The 13726-nt window shown below is 37.9% G+C and overlaps 1 protein-coding gene across 2 annotated transcripts in view; it reads left to right on the top strand.

Annotated features, from left to right (window-relative positions):
- Positions 1 to 13726, top strand: part of herc2 (HECT and RLD domain containing E3 ubiquitin protein ligase 2) — a 97540-nt gene that overhangs the window by 36309 nt on the left and 47505 nt on the right. For both annotated transcript variants that reach the window (XM_073954340.1, XM_021477196.2), the window contains exons 23-39: positions 100 to 285; positions 1030 to 1200; positions 1295 to 1398; positions 1486 to 1636; positions 3260 to 3474; positions 3639 to 3771; positions 4046 to 4173; positions 4900 to 5095; positions 5177 to 5301; positions 6133 to 6309; positions 6396 to 6532; positions 6724 to 6875; positions 7705 to 7896; positions 9205 to 9392; positions 12213 to 12405; positions 13089 to 13271; positions 13356 to 13540. In XM_073954340.1, coding sequence (XP_073810441.1) covers positions 100 to 285; positions 1030 to 1200; positions 1295 to 1398; positions 1486 to 1636; positions 3260 to 3474; positions 3639 to 3771; positions 4046 to 4173; positions 4900 to 5095; positions 5177 to 5301; positions 6133 to 6309; positions 6396 to 6532; positions 6724 to 6875; positions 7705 to 7896; positions 9205 to 9392; positions 12213 to 12405; positions 13089 to 13271; positions 13356 to 13540 — 2816 coding nt within the window. The remainder of the gene's footprint in view (positions 1 to 99; positions 286 to 1029; positions 1201 to 1294; positions 1399 to 1485; positions 1637 to 3259; positions 3475 to 3638; positions 3772 to 4045; positions 4174 to 4899; positions 5096 to 5176; positions 5302 to 6132; positions 6310 to 6395; positions 6533 to 6723; positions 6876 to 7704; positions 7897 to 9204; positions 9393 to 12212; positions 12406 to 13088; positions 13272 to 13355; positions 13541 to 13726) is intronic.

The following is a 13726-nucleotide window of genomic DNA, read 5'->3' on the forward strand; positions in this document are numbered from 1 at the left end:
TGGGGTTGAACATCTTTTTTTTTTTTTTTTTTTTTTCACATATTTCTTAAAAATAATAGGTGGTGCATTTTCAGACTGTCTGGTTTCTTCACCCACCAGGTGTTCTGCTACCAGAGCTCATTGTGTCCATTGTGCTGCTGCTGACCCATGATGCTGGACTAATGCAAGAGACTGGATCCATTCCTCTGCTCGCTGCTCTTCTGGAGCACTTGGACCGTTTTAACTATCTTGCACCTGGTACAGAAAGAGATGACAATGAGGATCTTGCCTGGCCTGGACTCATGGGTATGTGAGAAATCCCTCTAAACTATTGTTTAATGTATATGAGTTATGCTTAAATCCAATCCTATTTAACATGAATGAAATTATAGCAAATGAGATGAATTGCTATATTTATGAATTTAGTGTAAGAGAATGTGGTAGGATGGCAAATAGATAACATCTTAGTGGTAAGATGACAAAGCAAAAATGCACAATGGAGTGAAGAAACAACAGTGATTTATTAGAGAAAAGAATTCGAATTTTGAAAGAACATGACCATGTGTGCACCACATGTGGATAACGGTAATAAGCTGTAAATATATATAACATAGAGTAGCAACTGCAACGGCTTTGTCTTCTTTCGGTTTAAGTCATGTTTATGTTAAAACCACATGGAAAATATATATATATTTATATATATATATATATATATATATATATATATATATATATATATATATATATATATATATATATATATATATATATATATATAAATATATTTCACCTTGTGGTTTTAACATAAACATGTCTTAAATCGAAAGAAGACAAAGCCGTTGCAGTTGCTACTCTATGTTATATATATTTACAGTAATAATAAATTATTACATTTATTATTATTTAATTCTGTTTCAAAACAGGAATTTTAATAATTTAAAATGATTTATTTTGTTTTCTCATGTAATCACATTCAAATTCACATATGAAACTCGTGTGATATTTCTGTAAGGGTCGGATATAGTAGCTGTGACCTCTCTTTTCTTGCAGGTTTCTTTTTCAATGGACCGAGCTCAAAGAACAACGAGGAGGTGTCACTTATCCGCAAAGCAGACCTGGAGAATCACAACAAAGATGGCGGCTTTTGGACTGTAATTGAAGGGAAGGTCTATGACATAAAGGACTTTCAAGCTCAGACTCTAACTGGCAACAGCATCCTTGGTATGCCTTAAATTCTTAAAATGTTTGTCACTTAAAGTTTGTTACAAATAAATAATATTAAAAATCTAATTATTGTGTTTTTTTTTCTCCACAGCCCAGTTTGCAGGAGAAGACCCTGTGGTGGCATTAGAGGCTGCCCTCCAATTTGAAGACACCAGAGAGTCCATGCAAGCTTTCTGTGTGGGACAGTATATGGAGGTTAGTTTAACTTTCGAATTCAACCTGCCTTTATCAAAGAATATTTTCAATGTTTTCATTCTTCCTCTTGGTTCTGTCTTTCTCCAGCCCAACCAAGAAATGGTGACAACGCCTGACCTGAGCAGCCTGTCCTCTCCTCTTATAGATGCTGAGAGGAACCTTGGTCTGCTTCTGGGGCTACATGCCTCATATCTGGCTATGAGCACCCCTCTCTCCCGCATAGAGTTAGAATGTGCCAGTAAGTCTAACCATTTAGGTTAGGTGTCAGCTAGCTGCATTCATGCCATAGCTCAATTATCATGGACAGCATGTGACATTCATTAATGCTTGATCCCCCTGAAGGACGTCAAAACAAGATGTTTGGGGGGGTCAGTTCTTTAATAATGAGAAATATTTCACTCTGATATGCATTTTAAGTAATTAAGTAATTAAAACAATAAATAATTTAAATATACATTTGACCACCGCTAGAACGGTTCAAACCATTGTGAATGCACAATCCCGTTAATCAGTCTTAGAAATTGCAAGATCTAGAGCATTAATAGACATCATGTTCGCAAGACTTTACTTTTTAGGCTAAATGTAGATACAAACAGCTATTTTGCGTGAAAATAAAGTCAAATTAGATGCATAATAATGTTTTTAGTCTGACCTATAGTAACATCTGAAATAGCTAATCAGTGAATACTGTTGGTCAGAATGCACTAAATATCCCGAAAACACTGACAACTTAAATACGTTTTATTAATGAACTAGATGTAATTAAAAATAAATACATAAATTATTTAAATTACATTGCCGCTCTGCAATGTATAATTCACACACTGTTTAAGTCATAGCTCTAAGAAATTTAGATGAAAAAAAAGTGGAATGACAACTGTCAGTTTACTTATTTCTCAAACTGCGCAAAAGGCCTGAATTCAGTTCACTTTTGCTGTGTATTGCTGCCAAATACATGCTTTTGAGTCCAAATGATTGTCTTGATGTTTAGTATAATAAACAGTGACTATGTTTAAATGTACATCTGTATTCTAAGCATTTGCCTTAATCTGAATAGGCCAATAGAATGATTAAGGTGTTTACATGAGTTGCCTTTTGAATGGTCCTTTCATGTTACCATTTTACACGTTAAAGCACATCATTCAACTAACGTCATATAATTTCCTTTGGCATTTCACAAATTAATGTAAACAAAAATAGCTGTTTACATGGTAGACTCTTAATAAGAGTATTATCTTAATTGTAAACAAAAAAAAAAACTGAGGATTGGTGTCCATGTATATACATAAACACAATCACTCTTACCGTTATCTATAAAACAAAAAGTGAACAGTTTGTAGTTTGAGACTTTCTTTGTTCTTAGGTTTTTAAATAAGAGTGGCGGAAAACTGCTTTAGGAGGATGTTTGATGGGGAAATCACCCCCCTCCCTTACGAAAAAAAAAACAACAGGAAAAAAAATAACAAGACATGATAATCAATTTATAAGAAATTTTAATTACCAACTTCAAATAAATAAAATAGCAGATAATGTAACTAGTAAAATTATTTCTAACTATTTATTGATCAGTAAATTATGTCTGGCTGAACTGTATTACATATTATCATAATAGTATTTTAGTAATGGCACAGCCAGTTGGAAGAATGAATCTAAAGTCAAAAACAATAGTATGTTGATTTGACTGGCATTCAGTTCAAAATTAATAAATTTACAATTCATTTTTTTCCCTTGATAGTTTAGTAAAGTAATGAAAAATTCAACTCATTCTGTTCTGTACTGTACTGTACTGTAGAATGACCTGTTTTTGCAAAAAGATTTTAATGCATGTAAAAAAAAAGTCACTTGCTCCTATACCTTCCAGAATGGCTCCAGTCATCTATTTTCTTCGGTGGACTTCAGACCAGTCAGATCCACTATAATTATAACGAGGAGAAGGATGAGGACCACTGCAGCTCTCCAGGGACCACCACACCAGACAAAGCCAAACTGTACTGCCGCAGAATCACCCTGAGTGATCACGCCCAGCCCTTCCTGCAGGCCATCGCTGACAACACCACCCAGGATCACACTGTGAAGGTCACAGCATTTATTTGTCTCCTCATTTAATATTATGTATAATACAGATTTCTCTTTATAAATCTAAATATTTAGTTGTTACTCTGTTAATCAAAGTCAATTCAGGATAATGTGGCATGTACTGATTTATTAATGACTGAATTGTTTTTTTTTATTTGCTACAGGACTTTTTATGCCAAATCGAGCGGTGCTGTAAACAGTACCATCTCATCACTCCCATCACTTTTCCACCTGAACATCCTGTGGAGGAAGTGGGTCGCCTGCTGCTCTGCTGCCTTCTGAAGCATCAGGATCTTGGTAAGCTAGAAATAGTTTGTTGTTTGAATGGCAGAAGCTAAAATCTATGTATAGTTTCCAGATTTTTACTCTTTGAACTAACCAAAAACAGTGCTGTGCATTTCACATCTCGATTTAATAGTATTTTTGTTGTCATTTATTTATTTCTTTATTGGAGGTCAGGTTTTTCTTTCATTGTTTTATGTTATTATTTGAATGTTGCATTTTGTTGCTTAATTAAAAAAAAAAAAAAATCTGTTTTTTATTTGAGGGAGACATTTGTGTTCTTGTGCAGGTCATGTCGCCCTCTCCCTAGTTGATCAATGTGCCTTGGGTATGGACCAGGGGAAACAGAGGTCCCTCCCGAAATCTGTGATTGATGTGTGTCGAATGGTGTATCAGGCCAAGTGTTCGTTGATAAAAGTGAGCATTTAAATAAGATTACTCCTGGATTATTATTTTATTGTAGTGTTCTCTTATTTTAGTGGTAATTTTTGGGAATTCATTTTTAAATTAAATCTTACAATTTGTTCAAAAACTACAACAAAACCATACGGAATCTGCAAACGTTTTTTGCTAAATCTGCGAAGAATTTTGGTAAAAATCTGCGAATTTCTGTGGAATTATTTTGGGAGTATTATAACTAAAACCTTAATATGTGACTTATTTAATGTTTAAAATGCAAATCCAATTAGATTCCTATTATTTGGTAAACAAAGCAACAAAGCAATCTCATATAATATATCTACTAAAATACAATTTATTACTGTACAAACTGCATTTTCATATTAATCAATAATATTATTGTCATTAATTTATAAACTGAATAAATAAAGATTTACAGAATTAATGATTGGCTAAAAATCTGCGGAATTCTTCGCGTGCAGATTCCGTGTGGGCCTATCTTTAACCATTAACTTCTATAATGTATATTTTTCCTTAATATGGTAGTCAGTGGCTACAAGTTACCAACATTCTTCAAAATAAATCATATTGAGTTTAACTAAAAAAAATTCATAAAGATGGGGAACCAATTGAAGGTGTTAATATCTTTCAATACACAGATATATTGGGTTTAGGTGAAGCATATCATGTCTTTCTGGTTATTTACATCATAATGATTGATTATGATTTCTGTCCCTTCTATAGACACACCAGGAACAGGGTCGTTCTTATAAAGAGGTGTGCGCTCCTGTTATTGAGAGGTTGCGTTTCCTGTTTAATGAGCTACGACCTGCCGTCAGTAATGACTTGTCCATTGTGTCCAAACTCAAACTGCTGAGCTCTCAGCCTCGCTGGAAGAGGATCACACAGAAACTGATCAGAGACCGCCGCAAAAAGAGAGGTGATGAGTCTAACCAATGATTTTAAATGTGTGTAAGGATGTAGAGTCTATAATTATAGCACGTTTTGCTTGATCTTTCAGTGCCTAAAAAGTCGGAGTCAGCTGATCTGGAGGAGTGCAAGATGGAAGGGACCAATGAGGAACCACCTGCTCCTCTAAGCCCCGCTCCTGTTGACAAGAAGCAAACAACTGTCAAATCTGCAAAGGTTTGCCACTTTCTATTTACGTTAATTTTTTAAGTCACTGTCCTTTTAGAACTATTTAAAGGTGCAGCATGTATGATTTACACCTACCCAGTGGTTGAGGTTTTGCAGTCCAAATACAAAATATTGGATATATATTTTATATATTTTTTTTTTTCCCCACCCGGTCCTCCTGCCAACCACTTAATTCGCATGCAGGCTACCAGATTGATGACACAAACATGAGTAAGCGTGTCTGATAATTGGGTCGCACACCAGACACGCTGCTCTGTGCCACACTGTGACGCACTATGCACATCGAAGCTGTTATTAATCTCCTGTTCGCATTGCTTAGTACACAACCCTTACACAACTATGTATCGACAGGGCATCTGGTGTGCGACCCACTTTATAATGCAAGCTGTTTAGCTAATGTTTACATCTGTAATATTTGCATGATTTGCTAATTAAAGACCACCTAATGAACTTGTATCTCGTTTTGGAGGCTGCTACTGCCCTCTGTAGTTTTTGGCTGTATCCGCATTCACTTAGGCAACCTTCATGAATGAAATGTTTTCAGTCAAGGCAACCTGGGGTGCTGAAGTATAATTGAGTAAAATGGCAGTAGGCTGAGTTACACAATCCAAAACATAGACAGACATTCTGCTACAGAGCGCACATTTTAAAAGGAGAATGTCTGACTTTAGCATTGTTTTTCAGATAAACAATTGTTCGCTTGGCATTTTTCTTAAATATCTGCTAACATATTATGGTATTTTTATTATTTAGATGCATTGTTTTGAGCTGTAATGTATGTTTTTAATAATTAAATTGTTTTTTTTTTTACTCCTGTAGCAGGATAAGTGGCAGCCTCTGCTAAACACCATCGGCAGTGTTCAGAAGTACCGCTGGTTAAGGCACAGCGTTCAGGGCTCCTTCTCTCAGTCCAGCCTCATGAGCACCATCGTTGAGTTTTCTTTGAAAGAGGAGCCGCTGGATGTGGAGAAGATCAGAAAGTGCCTCCTTAAACAGGTATTTAAGGCAGACTTTAACCTCTGCCACAGGTGTGCTCAAATAACAGCTCTGAATGTTTAGTTAACTTGCATTATTGTGTGCAGCTGGAGAGAGCTGAGGTCCGCCTGGAGGGTATTGACACTATGTTGAAGCTGGCATCTAAAAACTTCCTCCTGCCCTCTGTTCAGTATGCCATGCTTTGTGGCTGGCAGAGAGTCATACCTGAAGGGACCAATATTGGGCAAGTATAACAATATTAACAATGTGTCTTCAAACTGCAAACACTTAAACTCAAGCAGGGTGTTTGTTGTTGTTATATTTAAATGTTTTGTAGATTCTATTATGTTTTGCAACATATTTGAGTATTTTTCTGCACAATTATGTAGATTTTATATGCTTGTTTTTACTTTTTTATCTGTTTTGCCTTAATAGAGAGCCATTGGCTGACTGTCTAAAGGATGTAGATCTCATTCCTCCATTCAACCGCATGCTACTAGAGGTGACGTTTGGGAAGCTCTATGCCTGGTCCATACAGAACGTCCGCAACATCTTGTTGGAGGCTAGTGTCAAGTTCAAGGAACTGGGTATGTAAGATCAAGAACTTTAATTTCATTCTAGCACAAAGAATTTGATAATAATAACTTAAGATGATTTTTCAGTAGTCATTACTGCTTTTACTGATTCCAGAAGGACTTTTTATGAAATGAACTCTTTTAAGGACATTTTTGACAAAGTAACACCCGAAAAGATTTTAGAATTTTTATCATGTATTAACACAAAAAATCTTATTTAATTTATGTTTTATTTTGTTTGTTGATTTTTAAATTGTATATTTATTGTTGAAAGATTCCTGCCATGAAGATAGCCTTGGTTGCTGACATGGCACTAAATAAAAAATACATTACATCAGTAGTCATTACTCCAGTCTGGAGTCTTATGGCCCGTTTTCACTGAGTGGTACAGTATGGTACGGGTCACCTATATCAGGCTTGAGTTTCCACTGCCAAAAGGGTACTAATGGTAATGGTGGGCAAGGTGTACGACAGAAAGTATCAGTCAACTTCATTCTTGCTTGAAGAAGTGTCAAAGTAAAGCTGTACAGGTTGTTTACATTATTTGAGAAGCGCTTATCACAAAACAGATGCTTTATACACATATACTTGTGTATAATGTTCATGACTAACCTTTCTATGAATTGGATTTGATTATAGCTGCAGATCAATGATAAAAATAGTCGACTGTAATGTCACGTTATAAATGCAACATATGAACACGTACAGCCCCTTACAGTCTCCAATATGTTACCAATTACTGAGAAAAACTACAGTAAGAATGAAAGCATTCTTACTCTTATTCCATTAAGTATAACGTAATTTCTTTTGCCAGAATTGACTGCTGTTTCCTCCCCTTCAGGTGTGCAACCAGTGCCTCTCCAGACAATCACTAATGAGAACCCAGCAGGCCCCAGTCTGGGTACCATCCCTCAGGCACGCTTCCTGCTGGCTATGCTCCATATGCTCACTCTCAAACACGGAGCCAACAGCCTCAGCCTCCTGCTGAACTCTGGCATCCTCGCTCTCACCCAGAGTGTCCTCCGACTCATTGGTCAGCACCCTTTTTGTTTACTTCATAGAGCTGTTGCGCTCTGTATTGTATAGTGTTACTGCGTTTCACACTCATTGTGATGCGATAAAGCAAGGTAAATTGCTGACAAACTGTGCTTTCACCCAAACACACAATAATCAATTGCCTTTGCAGATTCATGCCTACACATAAGTTGGCTCTGATCCCCAGCAATGCATTTTTTAGAATCTGTTGGTTCTACACTACAAAAAGAAATCTATTACAGGGTTCAACGCTAAGGATATTTTCTACTGGCCCGATTGGGTCAGTGGTTCAGATTGTTACTTGCCCTGCCTAAATTTTCACTAACCCCACCAAAAAAATTAAATATAAAAATAGCTAATTCTTAGCCACATATTTTAAATAATGTGTCAAAAATAATCCCTATGAATCTAGAATAGAATAAATTTAAATATTTAAAATATATATATTTCGCAGTAAAATAAAGCAGTATGGAAAATGTGCTGGTATTTTATTGCAAAACAAAAGGTGGCTGACTTAAAAGTGATGGAAAACTATGCAAAACATCACTTCATTTTTTTTCATAGTGTTGTAGTCATGTAAATATCTGTTTCCGCAACGTTAGAAACAAACGTTTTCTTATAGCATAATATAAGAATTATTTCATAATTCACTATACTGGTTTTTACCAGGTTGTGGAAAAAAATAACGTGCTCACAACATCAAATCAGATAAAAGAAACCAAAAAGCAATATAGTGTTTACCATTTAATAGAAAATGCAACATTCAAAGACTTAAAAGCACAAATTTTTCCTTGATTCTAAGACTGTATATATGCACGCAACTGACAAATAGTCCAGGCAAATTAAAAAATTTTGTGAAAAGGCAGCACTGGCCTGATCGGGCCAGTAACAATTTTCTCTACTGTCTCAAACATCAACATGGCCCCGGGCCATTGGGCAGTCCTCATTGTTGAGCCCTGTATTATGTTTACAACTTTAGTGAGTTAGGCTTACATGTACCATCAAGTCCTATTTGCTCTGGAATTTCTTGTCCTCTATGTATTAACTGTGACTGTCATGATGAAAACGTTGTCTTTTTTTAGACACGCATGTAGATGTGGAAATGTGTGATGCGTTTGAATGTGTCTACTGTGAACATCGTGATCTATTATTTTAATTTAACAGAGAAATTCTCTCATACATTTGTGCCATTACATTTCTTGCTGATCTGTGGTGTCATGTGAATTTTGTTTTATGGGGTCAGGGGTTATGTTTATTTATTGCTCTTGGTTTTCTTGACATGAATGTGTTCTAATGCATTATATAGGTCCTAGCTGTGATAGCAGTGAGGAGGAGCTGACCTCTGTAGCTCATGGAGGCTCTGCCACAGTTCTGGAAGAGTCCAGAAAGGAGACTGCCCCGACCCCTCTGCCCGCTTCCGGCCCTGAGCTGGCAGCTATGATGAAGATCAGCACAAGGGTGATGAGAGGTCCTGACTGGAAGTGGGGGGACCAGGTGAGTGAGAGCTGTTTATATTTGAGTAAAAACCTCTACATTTAGGGGTCGATCACATTGAACACGCTTTACCGTTTTGAGAACGCGAGGTGCAGAAAAACTTTGACAAGCAAAAAAAGAAATGCGCTGCACTTTTAGGGACTCTAGGCAACCACTAAATCAGCTTCTTTTCGGCGTAGTCTCTTTATTAATCGGGGATCGCCACAGTGTAATAAACCGCCAACTTATCCAGCATTTTTTTATGCAGTGGATGCCCTTCCGGCTGCAACCCAGTACTGGGAAACACCCACACATTCTTGCATTCACACACATACACTGTGGCCAATTTAGCTTATTCAATTCACTTATTGCGCATGACTTTGGACTCTGGGGAAAACCAGAGCCCCGGGAGGAAATCTAGACGAACACTGTGAGAACATGCAAACTCCACACAGAAATGCCAACTGACAGCCGAGCTTGAAAAAGCGACCTTCTTGCTGTAAAGCAATTGTGCTACCCACTGCGCCACCGTGACACCCTTGTAATATTATATAATATTGTGATATTCAAGAGTTTTGAAGTCCTACAGCTCAGGATAACTCGAAGCAGTGACAACTAGTCTCTCCTCCAAGTCTCCACAGTCGACAACACAAACACTACTGTCACCTCAATGGAAACCCTGCATCTGCTTTTGTTTGATTGGAAAATATAAAAGCAAAAATGACTAATGTAGTGCTCGTTTTCCTCTCTAAGTTAACTTTCTTCCAACTGCTGGTGCGTGATTTGCAATGGCAAAAATAAGGAGCATCAGGCAGTTAAAACATGAGGCACAGCGGGTGCATAAGCAGTGCATAAAATGCAAGGCACACAGGGCACATAAGCAGTATGTAAAACGCTCGCGGTTAATATTAAACCATTCAAAAAAGGAGTCTTTCAATCGTGTTTGTGATCAAATCAAACCACTTTTATTGTCACATCACCAGCAAAACGTGTACTATACTGAGTGAAAAGCTTAGGTGCTGGCTCCAGACAGTGCAAAATACAGACAGCGCAAAATACAACAACATACTTCAAAACAAAACAATATTTTATTAGCAATGTTGATAGTAAAGACACTAAATGCGTTAAGAAAAACATACATTACACACATGTAGTCAAGTACACAGTGGACAAAAAAGGTGTACGCATCGTTACCCTGATGAAGGCAGTTCCCTGCCGAAATGCGTAGGTTTTTAAGATTTAGCCATGTAAATAAAGACTTTTTAAATTTTCTACATTTTTCGAGTGCCTTGGACTGATTTCTGTTGTTGTTTTGATGAATCACTTACCCAAAGCCCACCGACCAATTATTTCAGTAACCCCCTGAGCGTTTTTTTTTTTTTTTTTTTTTAAGGTGTACGCATAGTCTGACTGTAGTTGTTTAATAACCATAGGCAATATTGTTTTAAGGAAGGATTTGGTTAAAGTGCAGTGCATGCTACATCTTGCGCATCGATGGATTTGCTCTTCAGTGTTTAGACCAAGTGTGCCGCAAGCCTACGTTTGAGTGAAGGTTTCGGCCGTTAGATCGCCCCCTGGGGGCTGGCTGCAGTACAAGTCATAAAGCCCGCCTCCTCCGTGTTAATGAAGGAGACTTGAGCCCAAATAAAAAAAATATTACACTTGCAATAAAATGTCCCGAAAGATAGTTCTGGTCGATTAAAGCACTGGTTATTGTGCTGAAATAGGTGCAGATCTTCATTTTTGTAAACAGTTTGTTTTTAGCAGTAATTTAATGCTGGGCGTGTCATCGTGATTGACAGCTGTGATTGACAGTTTCTCAAAGCGCGGCGTCTGAGCTTCGGCAGGAGACTGAAGTAGACTGAAATGTTATTATTCGATTTCTGTGTTATTTTACCATGACAAAATGAGTTCAGCAGTAAACTATAGTTTCTGACATACATGATCCTGGTGGAACACTGTTTATTCGCTAAGTTCAGGGCTTTTTTCGGGCTTTATTAGTTTGCTGATACACGCCTAGCCACCCAGATAGCAAAACACAGTTCCGGCTAGATTCTCGCCTGCCGGAGACTTATCTCTTAGAGCTCAGACTGACTAATGTTACCTCTGCTGGACCTACTCCGGATGCCTGGACTCACTACCGAATTCCAGCCCGAGTCAATCGAGCCAGATGCGGCGGCCGAGCGAGCAGGCGCTGCCGCATGCGAGCCGGAATCAGCCCGCGACGCCGCGAGTAAGTTATGCGCTGTGGCCCGGAGCTGGCGCGATTGAATATATAAAACCCTCATATTTGTTAACGTTATTACATCCATTTGTGTTGATATGACAGCAAACGCATGCTGAGAAGTTCGGGGGGCGTAGTTGATTTTACATAAAGCGTTTGATTGGAAGCTCGACTCTGCTCATTTTCGCGGCTCCTCCTCTGGCTCCATCAGTCAATCCTTCTGCGCATGTCTGGCTCCAATTTCAGCAGTCTTTTGCGACAGTTTGTGCCCGTCAAGCAGGCGTTTTGCCCTCAAGGCGTTCAATGGGAAAAAGGGCTGTCGCGTCGTCCATATTTTTTACAGTCATTGGTTTAGACTTTCAGCAGTGAAATTTAAACCACACTGAACTGAACTAAACTTCATCTCTGAAAACTGGACTGACGCAGTTTCAGTTTACTAGAACTTCTATGGAAAGCTTTAGAAATATAGATGAATTGAATTGAATCTTAATGGTATGCAGTGAGGGGTATGGAAAGACTTTGTGTGTGGTGTGTTAAGTGTTCATCAAGGCCTTAGTGTGTAGATAATATGGCAGTGGCCGGTCTGTTATTTTAAACTCCTTTATGGCGTGTGTTAGGATGGCCCATCACCAGGCCTGGGTCGTGTGATTGGGGAGTTGGGAGAAGATGGTTGGATAAGAGTCCAATGGGACACCGGCAGCACCAACTCCTACAGGATGGGAAAAGAGGGCAAGTATGACCTTAAACTGGCTGAGCCGCCACCTGCCACCCAACCAGCCACTGAAGACTCTGACACGGAGGATGACACAGGTTTGTGCTGCATTCTAAAATTGTGCTGTAAAAAATAGCTGTATCTGAAATTAACCCATATACCCTCATTGACTATTCCTTGTATTAGGGTTGTCAATAGTATATAGTCTGATATCAATTGGTCCTGAAATATGAAAAATAAAAATAATGTACATTTCCTGCTAACATTTGAGCACTTTTGGGCTCATTCTTGATGCAGATTGGCCATTGCTTTCTCATGCTCAACAGAATTCATTGCAATTTTCTTGAGATTCTTGAGATTTTGTTGGGACATCATAATTGTTTCAAGTTCAATCCACTTATATTTGTCAAAACAATTAAACTAACTTAATTGAATTTTTAGCATTTTTTCATTAAAGTATTTTGATTTCTGTCATGTATACAAGCATTACTGTAATAGGCTAATATTTTAAATTCCTTTAACTTTCTTTTAAAACTTTAAGCATTATTGTGAAATATTTGATTGTATGCAGGTTGTACACTTATTATTGTGGTGGATTGAATGAGTGCACTTTACAATCTCTACTGTGGTTTTGGACAACACTAGAAATGGCTGCTCCTTCAAATAGTTAATTATTTAAGGATATACTGTAGGAGCGATTTCAGATACAGCTATAGTATTTACTCCCTCAAATAAAGTGTTTCACTGTGTTTGACCTTGCCAAATCTTCTCTTTCTCTCAGAAGGGGAGGTGATGGAAAAGTGTGCCCACCCCACGGCAATCATGCTGACTAGTACAGTAAATCTGTTGAAGACACTGTCACTGTCTTCTGGGATTCATGCAGAGGTGATGCAGGTCGATGCGGTCAGTACTCTGTGCGGGCTACTCAGGATACTGGTGGAGAGTGGAGCCAACGACAAGACTGGTAACCTTTTGTTGTGGTTAAATTAAGTTATATTCTATTATTTTCTACATTTTTTAAATTCTCATTGCTCCATCTTTTTCTTAGGTTGCTCCTCTCACAAGCTGGTGTCCCGAGAGCAGCACAGGAGCTGGTGCACGCTGGGATTTATTCGCAGTATAGCTCTTATGCCTCAGATGTGCAGTACCCTGAGCTCCTCTGCCTGGATCAATCTGCTTATACGCATCGTGGAGGGTCATCAGTCCTTCACTGCAATCACACTACAGAGACAGGTAACACTTGGTGGATTTTGAGATCTTTCCTTTTTTCATTACTGTATAAACGCTATTCCAAAACTTTCATTAGTACCGTAGAGTTGAAATGTGTGCAGCTGTGTAGTACACAATAGTCAGAGCTTCCGCTGGTCTTAAAAAAAAAAAAAGTCTTAAAACTTCTTAAATTGCTTTTCTGTAATTGAT

Source organism: Danio rerio, chromosome 6 (genome assembly GCF_049306965.1).
Source record: "Danio rerio strain Tuebingen ecotype United States chromosome 6, GRCz12tu, whole genome shotgun sequence".
Lineage (NCBI taxonomy): Eukaryota > Metazoa > Chordata > Actinopteri > Cypriniformes > Danionidae > Danio > Danio rerio.